This window comes from Pelobates fuscus, chromosome 5, assembly GCF_036172605.1.
Source record: "Pelobates fuscus isolate aPelFus1 chromosome 5, aPelFus1.pri, whole genome shotgun sequence".
Classification (NCBI taxonomy): domain Eukaryota; kingdom Metazoa; phylum Chordata; class Amphibia; order Anura; family Pelobatidae; genus Pelobates; species Pelobates fuscus.
In genome coordinates this window covers 336,812,449-336,827,929 of record NC_086321.1, presented here as the reverse complement: position 1 = coordinate 336,827,929, position 15,481 = coordinate 336,812,449, and the positions used below count along the sequence as shown (strand labels likewise).

At 37.3% G+C, this 15,481-nt stretch overlaps 1 protein-coding gene across 1 annotated transcript in view; it reads right to left on the bottom strand.

The window, feature by feature from the left end:
• Window positions 1-1,664: 1,664 nt before the first annotated feature.
• Window positions 1,665-15,481, bottom strand: part of CHD6 (chromodomain helicase DNA binding protein 6) — a 133,277-nt gene continuing 119,460 nt past the window's right edge. Inside the window, exons 34-38 of the mRNA XM_063455749.1 lie at window positions 12,226-12,432; window positions 10,544-10,987; window positions 8,622-8,804; window positions 6,836-6,955; window positions 1,665-2,795 (exon numbers count right to left, since the gene is read on the bottom strand). Coding sequence (XP_063311819.1) covers window positions 1,905-2,795; window positions 6,836-6,955; window positions 8,622-8,804; window positions 10,544-10,987; window positions 12,226-12,432 — 1,845 coding nt within the window. The 3' untranslated portion in view covers window positions 1,665-1,904. The remainder of the gene's footprint in view (window positions 2,796-6,835; window positions 6,956-8,621; window positions 8,805-10,543; window positions 10,988-12,225; window positions 12,433-15,481) is intronic.

Below are 15,481 nucleotides of genomic sequence, written 5' to 3'. Positions count from 1 at the left end.
CAAATGAGAAGAAATAGAAAGATTGTTTAATTTATTTTCTTGTCTGTATGTATCCTCTATACGGTTTGCAATGAGCAAAAGACAATTACTGACAGAGAGGCGATGCTCAGTTGCATGATGAAAAGGTTTGGACATATACATTTAACTATAATTTTTTAAATGTAGGGGATATGTGAACATAGACTATTACATATCCTGGGAAGTGACATTTCCCCTCCAAGATGCTTTATTAATGACAATCACCACTATGCACAGCTTGGATGAATGTACTGGGTCAACACCGATCAATGGGGACCAACAGATTATGCCATATCATTGAGATTACAACTCCTATGAGTTGAATTTGGGACTCTTAATATAATCTGACAAGCTACCAAATGTATGGATATTGTTTCTATTGCACAGATCTATATCACACACACAAACACAAAACAAACAAACACACACACACACACACTTTTAAACAGGAGCAATCAGCAAGAACATTCTATTGGTTTCCATGGTAACGCTGCCGTTTCAGATTGGTACCCTATAATTGCCTTTTGCACCTCTTTATATAAAATTCTTATTTCACTTCTGACTTTTTTTTAATTTTTTTTTAAAGGAATGTTTAAATTCTACAATGACATTTGAATAATTTTGCTACCAGATAAGTGAGAGGTGATGGGGGTCCTTCACAAGGTACATATCTGGAACAGCAAAAAGCTATAAAACCCACAGAACTAGTAAGTTTAACCGATTCAGCTCCGGCTTTGCAGCAAAATAAGGCTTACTGCTCGGGTCCTGAAAAACGATAATATTAGAAGGATGATTACAACTAGCTTACATATACTGAACATTCTAATATTAAAAAAATACTATATATATTTTTTTTAAAGAAATATACATCTAGTTTTGTTACTGTTTAATTACTGAAAGAGGAGTGGAGCTCGGTTGTAGTTGGAGTAATGCAAATCACAGGTTTCTGGTAAACAGAGTTTATGAATTCCAAATATCATTGCTTCTTTTTTTGGATGTCAAGCTTGCAAAGAAAAAAAATAAAATAAAGATATATATATATATATATATATATACACACACGCACACAACATACACGCAAATATAAAAAATTGTAAATACTCTGCAAGCTTTTTTAAATGCCACATCATTGAATATTGCATTTGTGATGTAAGTATATCAACCAGGTAGACTAGGGTTTTGAATACCCATAAAAACTAGACAGATTAACGTGCTTAATGAGGTTGAGTAAGAGGAGAATGATTTTGAATACTTCTCTTGCTTTCTACTTTTTAAAATAATTTTTTTGTTATGCTTTTTTTTTTTTGTTTTTAATATATATCAGGGATTTTAGATTAAACAAAGACAACACCTTCTGATTTTCTCTTTCAGCCTACTTATATGTCAATGAACATTCTGTACAATGTGCTAAAACGCTACAAACTACAAGACACTTTGCACATGGAAAGATCAAAACTTCCTGCTTCACGTGGTTTATGGACAGAACCAGTCCTATTGCTTTAGCTAAAAGCCCGTCTTTGGATCAAGGGATTGCTGCTTTAAGACCTTGTGCTGTGCTCAGAATAGAGCTTTTAGATTATTTTTTCCTTGGGTAGGGATTAGGCTAGGGAAGGGTTGAAGGAAGAGAAAGTGAGTGTCACAAAAAGAAGACTTGTTTTGCTTTTATACCTATTGGAATGACAGAAAACAATCCAATAATAAAGAAAAAGAAAATAACTCAGATGTATTTCAGCTTTCCCATTCTAGCTACATATCATAGTTTTGTCAAGCTTTTCCAGACACACCAGTGGTAAAACAGAACAGTTTTGATTTTACTGACTGACAACCCAGGGATCTGGCAGAGCTAGAAACATCCATGGGAGAGAGAACTTTTTGGAGGACAAGTTCTAATTGGTATGGTCCGGAGTCTTTCTTAAAGCAGAATCATCCTCCTCTTTTTCTGATGCCTGTGTTTCAGTTTTACCTGTACAGTTCTGGCCACTAGGTGACACTTGTTCCTGGTCTGTGCCTTCTGTAAAGGGCACAGTCTCTGTCTCAGAGGCCTGGGAGTCCCCTTTTGCCTTCTTTCTCTTCCTCCGCTGGGGATCAAGGCCACCTGCCTCTGACAGGCGATTGGGCTGGACCCCTGGTATTGCCATGCCAATGCCAGGAGACAGAAACATAGAAGGGTACAGCAGACTTGGAGACATGCCTGGGATAAGGAATGGGTTGAATGCTACAGAGCTGCTGGTAGTCACTGCAGGTTCTGATTGATCCTGAAAGGAGGCACCCGTAACTTTCTCTGATGGTGCAGTGTCTCGTTGAGTTTCTTGGCAGATGTCTTTGTCCTCAGTGGCTTTCTCTGTGTGGGAAGATCCACTTTTTATTGTGCTTCCTAGTGACGTTGGCACAGACGATGAAACTGGAGAGTTGATGATCCCCCCAACACCAAACATCTGGGGCATGGTTGCCATGCCAGGGAGCATCATGGGTAACATGCTCAATGTATTTTTCACATCCTCATTAGCAGACACAGTTGTGAATCCTGCTGGAAACCCGACCAGACCAGTTAATGGGATTCCCTGCATATTTCTCATGTTTTGAAGCCCAACTATATCCATTCCAGCTATTAAGCCATTCATGAATAGTGGACTCATGCCAGAGGGAGTGTCAGACCCTACAGCTCCAGGTGTCTTTATCAGTTCACTTCGAGGACGCCTTCCTCTCCTTCTAGGTCCAGTATCACGTAGAATAGGCTCTGATAAAACCCTCCCAAACTTGCTTTCGGGAAGAAAACCCTAAAAAAGAAAAACAAATGTAACTGTCCCCAAGTTGCCAATAGGAAACATTCAATGAAAGGTTACAGTATAATTTCTAGATACAAGGAAATGAAAAAAATGTTTTAATTTTTTTTTAAACAAGTTGACTAACTGGGATTTTTGAGTTACGCACAATAGTTTACAGTGAACAGACGAGAGAGAAAGAGTGAAACATATTTGTATGTCACATACAAGTAAATGTCATGGCAACATATTCATTCATGACAATAATCTCAGTATTCAATAGAAAGTTACCTCACACATTCTTGGAAACAAAAAGGATGCTCCAGGATCCAGAACTATTTATGTTCCTGTTCCTAGGTTAAAATACTTTGAGCAAGCTTATAGTGCAACAATTTGCTAAATTTCCTCACGCTAAGCCTACCTCCCATATAAATATAGCATATGGGGAAGTGACGCTCCATACTGGCTGTACAAGTATGGATATGAAATTTACCAACCGAGAGCGAGCATGCTGAATAAGTCCCCATATACTCTGACATACACTATGGGTATTCATGTACTGCCTAACTGTAACTTGAGCACAGCACACCAGGCACCCACATCAAATGAATGCTCAGATACTGTGATTAAAACCCCATTATTTTAACCAAAGTTAATAGGAGGACATCCTAAGTAAGCCCAAGTAAGTGGGTTAATCTCAAAAGTACAATCATTAATTTGTTTATTATAGAGTAGAACCTGCCAAAATCACTGATATTCTGCAATGTATCATCATATACTATAGCTAAATTGCCATTTTTTTTTTTTTTTTACTCAAGTCAGACTTATAATAAACAAAAAAAAAAAAAACACCTTTATGGGCTTTTAACTTAATTTGAACAGGAGTTTTACTATGCTCTATTTCTTTTCCACACCATATTGTACATATGCCATAAAGTAGAAAAATGGTGGCATGTCTCCTCCACTTTGCCACACAAACTTGGTTGTGGCACTGCAACCGAGGAAAGTGTCTGGGGGAGGGCATAGGGATGAGAGGGAGGGAGGTTAGAGTGGAGTAGGGGGAAGGGAGGGCGGAGGGGGGGACGGGGGGTAAAGGGCGGGAGAGGGAAGTGTGCTTGATATTCCATAAGAAATGTGAACATTCCTTAACAGGTGTGGGAAATGCAATATATGAACTAAACATTACATTATTTAACATGATTTTATTCTAGCTTTGTTTCATCTCACACCCCAATATAAAATCAGAAATAACAAATATAGAGCCATTACAAAAAGATTAGGTATGCTCCGGGAGACTTACTGAAAGCCTAACAATATCAGCCCAGTCTGGTGGAACCACATACTTCTTGTTTGCATCCAGCCACACTGGCAAGTCCTGCAGTGCTGGCGCCAGTGCGCCTCCCAACTACAATGAAACATTAATGTAGAAATACAGACAAAAAAAAAAAACAAATTCACCCCACCTACACCTTGAAGTCCACAAAGCTTTCTAACAGTCACAGAACCCCCAAGAAATGTTACCCTACAGGACATCTGAAGTCACTTGAAGCAATACATTTGTTTTTTACATAAAACAAAAAAAACAAAACAAAGAGAGTGCCTTAACCCCTTAACGACGCAGGACGGTTCAGGACCGTCATCGGCATTTTTGCATTGCCGACCGACGACGGTCCTGAACCGTCCTAAATTTAAAATGTACTTACCCGATCGCCGTCGTTCCCCCGGCGGCGATCGGCGGTGCTCCCGTTGTGGGGAGACTGCCTGCAGCCCAGACAGTCTCCCCATGGCGGTTTAGGACCCCTGGGGCCATGTGATCGCCCAACAGGGCGACCACATGGTCACAATAGGTGTCCTAGACTCTGCCTGCAGGGGGACTGTCTGTGCTGACAGGCAGTCTCCCTGCAACTGTAAAATCAAAAAAAAAAATTAAAGTTATAGTTAATAAAAAAAAATATATTATTATATATGTGTATATATATGATATATAGACATATATTATACCTATATAATATATGTCTATATATCATATATATAATGTCATGCTAAGTGTATTTTTATATTAATATGTACATATATTAATATAAAAATACACTTATAATTAATTTGCACACGTATATATATAATATATATAATAACTATATATATTGTATATATATATTATTATAAAATACGAATAATAAATAATTTAAATTAAATTAAAAAAATTAAAAATAATAATAAAAAATTGAAAAAAAATTATATATCTATACGAAATTTTATTCTAACTGTATTTTGATATTAATATATATATATTTATATCAAAATACACTTAGAATGAAATTGTATATATATCTATGTATATTTAAATAAATAAAAAGAATGCGAACTATTCATATGTCGATATACAAAATTACATAAATAATTATATAAATATACACGTAGACTTCAAATATATAAATATGCATATATATTTAAATTCTACGTGCGTATTTAGGTAATATTTTTACATAATTAAGTTATTTTATTGATTGCAATTTAAGGGACCTGCCTGCCAACCCAGGCCGAAAGACCAGAGAATTTAATTTGATATCACTGTATTTTACCCTGTAACGTTCTACGACACCCTAAAACATGTACATGGGGGGTACTGTTTTACTCGGGAGACTTCGCTGAACACAAATATTAGTGATTCAAAACAGTAAAACATATCACAGCGATGATATTGTCAGTGAAAGTGACTTTTTTTGCATTTTTCACACACAAACAGCACTTTTACTGATGATATAATTGTTGTGATACATTTTCCAGTTTTGAAACACTAATATTTGTGTTCAGCAAAGTCTCCTGAGTAGAACAGGACCCCCCATGTACAGGTTTTATAGCGTTTTTGAAAGTTACAGGGTCAAATATATAGGTCAAATATTTTTACATTGAAAATGGCCAGGTTGGTTACGTTGCCTTTGAGAGCATATGGTAGCCCAGGAATGAGAATTACCCCCATGATGGCATACCATTTGCAAAAGAAGACAACCCAAGGTATTGCAAATGGGGTAAGTCCAGTCGTTTTTAGTAACCACTTAGTCACAAACACTGGCCAAAATTAGCGTTCAATTTAGTTTTTTACTTTTTTCACACACAAACAAATATGAACGCTAACTTTGGCCAGTGTTTGCGACTAAGTGGCTACTAAAAAAGTCTGGACATACCCCATATTGAATACCCTGGGTTGTCTACTTTTAAAAAAATATGTACATGTGGGGTGTTATTTAGCAATTTATGACAGATAACAGTGTTACAATGTCACTATTGATACATTTTAAAAATGTATGTTTTGAAAAACCGCAATATCCTACTTGTACTTATAGCCCTATAACATGCAAAAAAAAAGCAAAAAGCATGTAAACACTGGGTATTTTTGAACTCAGGACAACATTTTGAATCTATTTAGCAGTTTTTTTCATTCGCTTTTGTAGATGAGTAAAAGATTTTTCACATAAAATTCAAAAAACGTGTATTTTTTTCAATTTTTCATCATATTTTTTCATTTTTTTTAAATTAAATTAGATGAGATTATATAAATAATGGTATGTAAAGAAAGCCCCTTTTGTCCTGAAAAAAACAATATATAATTTGTATGGGAACAGTAAATGAGAGAGCGGAAAATTACAGCTAAACACAAACACCACAAAAGTGTCAAAAAGATGCCTGGTCGCAAATGTACAACATCGCAAAAAAAGTCCAGTCCTTAAGGGGTTAAAAGCAGGCTGAGTATCTTGGGAAATGTAGTTCAGCAACATCTGCAGTGTCAAGGCTATCTATCACTGCATTGAACGGAAAGAACATCTCTAATGATGTTTGTTTCAAATGCCTAAATGAAGAACGTTAAGTGTTTTACAAGTGCTGGGCAAGTCTATATTGCAACATAAATCGCTATATTTCTGAATTTATAATGCTTAAGGTGTCAGTGGACCCCAATAGGAGAATTTGAATTTAAAGAAACATACCTATTTAGCCACCAGTGCCATACAATGTATTACAGTTATTTTAAATTCATAATTGGCCTGCACCAATCTTACCTTGTGTCCGGTGTCCTTATTTACAACAGGCACCCTCTCTTCTCCAGTCAGCATGTTAACATCCAGTTTGTGAGGGTCCTTGCAACGCTGACGCCTCTGTTTTGGCTTCTCTGAAAAACTCTACAAGACAAGAGTATTAAAGTGCTATGCACTGAAAAATGCATTTTCACCTTTCTTAGAACCTTACTTAACGGCTCTGCCTTTCTGTCCGTGTATTCCACACTTTGCAACCATCTGTTCATTGTGACAACGCTCTCATTTAGCTGAACTTACAAGTTCAGTCTACTAAATAAACTCAAGCCTGCCATAATCTCTGCTGCAGTACACTTCCCTAATTTTGCTAAAACCACACTGATGACAAATTGTTAACTAATAGACTTGGGCATTTGCTTTCAGGTGAACACGTTTTCGGTTATTTTTGGGGGATTTTTTTTTTCCCCCCTTTTTTTAGTTCAGCATGACAATATGGAATTTCATTTGACTTTTTCGGAGGCTAAAAATAAATAAATAAATAAATAAAACAAAATGCAAGAAAAAAAAAAAAAGAAGAAGAAATCTAATGCAAAGTATATATATATATATATATATATATATATTTTTTTTTTTTACAGGTATTTATTGCCACCATTAAGGCCCACATAATAATAGTGAGGGGGCTTGGCCAATGAGTGAGGGTTGGGGGGGATACTAGGGTCTACCCCTATTGATTATTTAGGGCCCCAAATGGACTCCAATGGAGGGCGGCAACAGGTAAGGGTTTATTTAATAGCCCCCACCTGTTACGACACATGAGGGACACTAGGTCCCTTCCGTTTAGTATAAAACTCACGAGGCATGGGGAGACACTATGTCCCTCCCGATCATTTCTTTGGCCACAGGTGATGGGCTGATGAGGGAGGGGACACTAGGTACCCCCAGTTTAGTTTAATATACCCCACAGGCAGGACAAAGAAGGGACACTATGTCACCCAAATTAATGTATTAGGTGCCCCCACCTGGTATAAATTTTGCTTTGTTGTTATGGGCCACAGTACTCTTTGGGCTAGGGTTTGGTTCCAACTCTAATTTTTGTTCCTGTCCCTAAAGTCAACTCGGTGTGTCACGAACATATTAACTTCAAAGCTGCATTCCTAACTGGCAAGTAAAACTAATAAGTCAGTTTGGCTAGAAGTACAGTAAATGTGAAATGAATAAGCGGATGATAAAGGCAAAACAGAATGATTATAAAAAAAAAAAAAAAAAATAATAGTTGTGCTTTGGAAAATGCGCTCTCAATTTGATATGCCTTAATAGTTACATAAGCAGAACATACGTCCATCAAGTTCAGCCTCTCATCTGTTTTTGCGGTTGATCAAAGAAAGGTTGGGAACCACTATCCTTCCTTGGCTTCCTACAGCTTTGTTTTTTTTTTTTTTTAATAATTCTTTATTTTTCTGTGCAAGTGATTGACAAACCTGTTTTAAGTGCCACCATTAACCCCTTAAGGACCAAACTTCTGGAATAAAAGGGAATCATGACATGTCACACATGTCATGTGTCCTTAAGGGGTTAAAGACAATATTATGGCATATGTAAACTGCACATTTTTTTTTTTTATATATAATAAACATGGCGAGCTAGAATACGTCATGAGATATGGTAGATACATTATGCTTAGCTGACTGACAGTATATCGAGTACCTACAGCTTTGTTTTAACCTGAAATATACTCCACAATAATTATACCACAAATGTAACCAATGAATGATTATGAATCAAAATCCATCTCTTAAGGACAGGCACTTACACCTCCATAAGTTGGTATGTCTATGGTACAGTCAGACTGTTGTCGCAACCACTCTAGTAGACTTTTGTTGGGGATCACCTTCTCTGATTGTAGTTTAGTGCCTGTGGATGGTAATTGAGGGGATGCTGGAACAGAGCCTTCGGTTTGCGCGGAGCCTGGTTGGCCAGATTCCTCTCGCAATCCCTGCATGATAGACAGAATAGTAACTTTTACTGGCACAATAAAAATTAGGACAAGCTATAAAAAAAACAAACACAAAACCAAACACAAAACCGAAAAAAACCCTCAGCTGATTCACATAAAATAATTCACATTTTTTCTTAGCTATAAAACAAAATAGCTAACATACTTAAGCTAGCCAAAAATGAAGGCAACACAGACACTAAAATGTGCCCATCTCAAAATCAGCATAGGAGCTACAATACAATATTGAACTTACTCCTTGTTCTTCAAAACACTCCATAGGACCATACCAAATGAGTCATGGTCACTTAACAAGGACTCATTCCACAATATTTGAATAATGTGTTGATAACAAAGAGCATACTATTCCATCTGAGTTATGGTATTTGCAGTATAACTCTTAGCCAGTAAACTTTCCTAGTATAACATAACCTGTGTCAGCAGGTAGTGACTGCCACTTAAGGGTCTTAACATTATCTTATTGGAGGTCTATAATGCTAGGCTGTGCCGAGAAGATCGATGATTTTAGCAAACAATAGTTTCAAGTCCTGTAAGTCCATGAAGTAGTGATTACTTTGACTTATTATGGAGAAGGTACAGATGTGACAGAAATGGCAGCCCAAAGGGATACTAGAGAAATCAAAACAACTTTAGCTTAATGATCAGTTTGGGTGTATAGCTCATGCCCCTGCAGTCTCACTGCTCAGTTCTGCCCATTTAGGAGTCCCTATAATGACCCTTTAATTAAATGGAATACAAGCTTTCTATAGTGAAGTGGAGGAAATAAGTTAATGACTAAATATGGACCTTTTTTTTTAAGGCATGTTTACAAATAGATCTGCACCCCGCTTGTACTATTAAAGTCTGTATATGTGGAAGATTCTCTCCAGCACAACGTGCCGTTGTATTAGTTCAGGCTCCTCTGATTTCCCCCCAATGTGTCGCTATTGTTGCTCTTACTGCAAAATGAATCCCTTTTGCCATGTATGGCCCTAAATTAACCAGTATTTCAGTTTTAAATAGACACCTTGATTACCTCAAACTACTCTGTCAATAATCAGGCAAATAATGGGTGTAAATATAGATATTATGTTTCCCACCTAAAGGATCTCTTGATTTTAAGAAATGTAATTTCTCATCATCTAAGAAAATGGACTAGCTTCGAGCCTTTAACTCCAAACATCCTTAATGAGTGTTAATGTTACTTCCTTTTCTCTCCCATGCCCTTCTGTGTAACTTGCTTTCCCACACTGCTTTCATTTAACTGTTCAAAGTGAATCCATAAATATGACAAAATGTCTTTGTAAAATCACAGGTCCACACAAGTCTACAGATCATTATACACTATACGTTCAGGTATTAAACACACACAGATTCAGATGCATGTTGCCAATTCCTGCAGCTGTACAAGGGCTGGATGTTCCACTCAAAGGAAATATTCCAGGCAATTTTTTAATCTTCAATTATCTTAAAACCCTTAAACATGTTCTGATTACAGCATTATGTTTTACCATCACCTAAGCCAGGCATAGGCAACCTCCTGCCCATGAAATTGTGTGGACTACATCTCCCAGAATGCTTGTGCAGCAATAATGCTGGCAAAGTATCAGGGGAGATGTAATCCACAACACCTGGAGTGCCAAAGGGTGTCTAGCCCTGACCTAGGGCATGCCACGAATACTCACACCAATACACTGTGTTCGGTGACCAAAAATTGTCAAGGAACAATCTAGTCTCACCAGTATTCCAGCGTGCATCCCCCGATCCTTCAAGAAAACAAGATCCATTCCTTCAACATTTTTTCTTCTACCTCTCCTCCTTCGAAGGGTGGATTCTTCTCGACGTAAGTTCCCATTGACAATCTGCCCTGTCACGGGGTGGATCAGCCCAGCTTGTAGGATTCCAGACAAGTCCATTCCCAAGGAACTCTGTAACCCAGTCATACTAGACATTTTGGGTGTGCTGGTGTTCATGGAGTAAGAAGAGCTACCACTTGCAGCCTGTTCTCTACAAAGCTCCATTGCAGTCTCCCGCCAGCCATTTAGTGTTGTAGAGTTATGCCCATGAGACACATTGAGATGCTCCAGGCCCCTATGTTTATTATCCGCCCTACTGCCCTCAAATTCATATGGTCTTCGAAGTTTCCTTTCATCACTGGAAAAGGAGGTAGCTGCTAAAGCATCCTGTGAAAATAAATTATAAGACTAGGCATAATTGTAAGAGCAGGTAAAATTTTAACACTTAAGTCAAAGAGTCTCCTAACCTTAAAATTGAAAAATAGAAGACCCCTGCATGATTGCTATAAGATGATATATGAGAGTTTATCCTGAAAAAAATATTAAAAACAAACATTTACCTCATATAGTAAAAAGAAAGAAAAAATTCTCCCTAATTCATGTTCATTAAAGGATCGGTATAGTGTCAGGAACACTATAGTACCCTGAGGGTGACCCCACCCTCAGGGTCCCCCTCCCGTGGTGCTGATGGGGTAAAACCCCTTCAGTTACTTACCTCCTTCCACTGCCGGGCTCCCTTACCTCTCCCGCCGACGTCAGCGGGGCAGTGCCGCACGCGCATTTAAAGTGTCCATAGGAAAGCATTTTTCAATGCTTTCCTATGGACGCTCTGCGTGATGGAGGCATAATATGCCTCCAGCGTCGCAGATGCGCCTATAGTGGCAGTCCGGAAGACAGCCACTAGAGGCTGGCTTAACTCCAAATGTAAACATAGCGGTTTCTCTGAAACTGCTATATTTACAGCAGGCAGGGTTAACCCTAGAGGGACCTGGCACCCAGACCACTTAATTGAGCTGAAGGGGTCTGGGTGACAATAGTGTCCCTTTAAATTGTCCAAGTAAACATATCATATTGTAAAATGACATTTAAAAGAAAAAAAAAAAAAAGATGGGAAACTAGAAAACTAGAATGCTACATAGTAGTCTAGGTTGAAAAGAAAAAGTGAAATCCATCAAGTTCAATCTTGAAACCTATTATTTTATGCTGTTGAACCTAAAGAAGGCAAAAATCCCAGTTATAGCCATTTCCAATTATGCAAAAAAACAATAAAATAAAATAAATGGGGATAGTTGTGGGGATCCATACTGATTATATGTAATGTAGTTAAAAAATCTTTTCTGACTATACTTCAACTAATATCATGCATTAACCTTTATTATATTCCATAATTTAACAATTTAAATGCAAAAAAGGAGAAAAACTAAACAAAACAAACACCCTACTAATTGACCATATTTTGTCACACTATAATAACTAACAAAAACAAACAGATTTTTGTTCCTCCCTTATTTACTTCTTTGCACACCCAGCCTAAAGAAAGCAGACTACCTCCTATTTTACCAACATGTGAAATAAGGGTAACTGCACATAATTCTCTTCTATAAGCAACATGAAACTGTACCCACCTTTTGAGCATGTGAAGCAGGGGCACCGTTGCTGAAGGTTGCGTTTTGTGCTTCTGAAGCAGTGTAGCTGTTCCTTGTACACAAGTTACTGTTCAACACAGATGATGGCACCATGCACTGTGCTTCAAACTGCTGGCTGGATGACGGCCACTTTCCTTTCAACACTGCGTGACAGATGTTATCTATCCGGTTTATGATCACTCGATCCTATTGAATGACAAAAAGTGGGAGGTAAAGCGATGCACTGACAAATGTCTGACAGGGCATAAGATTAATTAAAAAAATATTTTGTGCCAAGATGGAACATTGACAACTTATTACTCCTACCATCCCTCCCCAACCTGGCAAAAGGTCGGTCACCTAGGCCAAGAGCCATGAAGGGACTTCGTCTAAAGTATTGTCCATATACCCAGAGAGCCACAAGGAACAGTACATAGCCTTTATGTACTTGTTAGATACCTGAAATAATTTGGGCACTTTGAAGTGCTTGATTAGTGGACACTGGTCCACACCAGACCTTGTTGGGAAGATACTTACAACTTCATTCCAGCTATATGCATAAATTAAAAAAGCGCAACTTGATGCTAAATGTACACATCCAGTGCTATATGCAGTTTATTGAAGGACCAAAGAGACGTGTCGGGTTTCCACTTTGTCACTGCCAGAAATGTTTTTTAGGACATTGTATGTAGCATTGCTTGTTCATATTTAGCATCTAGTTGCACTTATTTTTTTTAACTTTATGCATAGTATCTTCCAAACAAGGTCTGGTGTGCATTTTGACTCAACCCTGCCTTGAGCAACAGGGTGCAAGGTCAGAAACACAAAGTTATTTGGTTTTGGTTTTGTGTTTTTTGGGTACTGCTGTAACCCCTCCTCTCTTTCTATGTGGTCACTCAAGCCATATGCATCTGTGATTGCCATGCCTCACCGTCCTGACAGTCTTATTGGGACACTATTTATAAAGCTAGGCATTAGGTAACTTACTTTGTGGGCTCTTGACAAAGGCGACTTGTTTCGCCGAAACGCGCGTTGAGTAATCTATTCAAAGCGGATGATTTTTAATTTTACTTAGGATCCTTCTGGGCTGTTTGACTGTCTAATACTTTACCACTTCGTGTGGAACTATATACTAGCTTTATTATCAGTAAGATGCTAGGGACTCCTCTCCCCAAATCTCCTATAGCTGTTTAGGCATCTTGCTCCATACAAGTACAGCAGTTTTATTTGGAATATAAATCTCTTTTCCTGTTATGCTGCACATCTAACACATTTTTTATGTACTGGGTGCAATCACTGGCATTCATAGGAACTATTTTCCTTGCAACCTAAGGTTTGGAGTTTGCTACATGTATTGTATCTTTTTTCTCCCTGTACAAGTAACTTGTTACTACTATTGGCAATTTCTTGCCACATATATATTTATAGTTACTCTGTTTAAGTACATCTCCTGGATTAGTCAATACTTTATACCATTGGGTCCTAATTTTTAATACTTGCTTGTACGTTTGATTTTGTTTTTTTTCTCCCCTAAGAGGGACTATTAAAGAGTTTTTTGTTTTCGGCTATCTGCACTTTATTCCTACAGTTTAATTGCAGAGCAGCCCTCTACATATAAGGATATAAGGTCTTTCTGGGATGCAGATTGTTCTATATCTGCCACCCATTAGTCCTACTTTCTTTTCTTTCTCTACTATATACCTATGTTACAGAAGTACGAACATTCTTGACACAAATAGCCTAACCGTCTCCAATTATTCCTTAGCATTAATTACTCCATAGCAGCCTGCCTGCATAACATTTCAAATTTAGTTTTTAACTTTTTTGATTTCTATTGTCCCAGGCATATTGACCATATCAAGCAAGAACTATGAATCATTAACTAAAACCCATGAGTTATAATGTAACATGGAAGTCATGTTGCTCACTTATTCTGTAAAAGGAGAGGTGAAACAAAGTTCCTGAATCTTAAGACAAAGACTTTAAAAAAAAAAAAAAAAAAATTAAACATTGATTTCCAAGCCACACATTTGTGAGATCTCATCAGTCTATGATGGGAGGATTGACAATTGAACCAGATTTTAAGATATATTGATTTACCAGAACTCCATTTATATAAAGAATATTTAAATATATATATATATATATATATATATATATATATTTTTTTTTTTTCCTTCTATATTGAAATGGAGTGAAAGAAACATATCATCGCGCATTAAAGATATAACAATGTTTTTCTAAGAATTAAAACATTGCATAGATATTAATAGTGTGTGAGACAGTTCATTTTGCTTTAATATTTCAAATGATACATATTGTGCACACTACACTACAAAAAAAAATTATTCACCCACTGCTCTATATATCTTCAGCATGTGCGTTCGCGGGATAAAAGGGTTCAGCTAGCAGCTACTCTTACAACAGATTTTCTCAATGGTATGTAAAGGAGACTGGGAGGGTCTGGGCCGTCTATAGTTACATTGGGTTAAAGTAATGAAAATGATTACTCAATGATAGGATGTCTACAGGCTTCAAGCAAAGGAATGCTTCTCCTGATAGCGGCCATTAAAACCATATAATTGATATCTCAGGCAGGTAAGTCACTTAATGACATGATCCAGATCAAATGGAAATAAACCTTTGAACAACAGTGCCTTCCACAGGTAGTATAAGTGTGATGATATTTTTCCTATGGAAGTGGGGTGATTTGATCTGACCCTTCAGGTAGATAGAGTTAGAATCAAAATTGGACTAATTGGACTAAAGAGATTCTCCTAACTGCAGTAGTAATTGGAGCGAATATAAATGCCTACTTTTAATTTTGTAACACTTGGACCTAATATAAGTGCCTAATCTTATGACTTAGTCTAGTATATGGAAATAAAAGTTTGGCAGGAAAATAAGGATTCATTTATTTTACCCATTTGTGATGTTAGAGAAAGATTGCTGCCATTGGTTCAGTGCGCAACAGTGAATCATTTTATTATATATCATGCATAGTTGGACATTTGTGTTTTAAACATCACATATTTAAAGAGACACTATAAACATCCAGATCGTTTTGTCTTGAAATGGTCTGGGTGCACTGTCCCTGTCCCCCTTAGTCCTGCAATGCAAGTAATTAAAAGTGTAATGATTATTTTGCTGCACTAAAACTGTCTCCAGTGGCCATCTATCAGACAGCCACTAGAGGCACTTTCTGGATTCTAGAGGACTGAGTCCCTTAGGTTATGCTGGACGGCCTCATACTTTA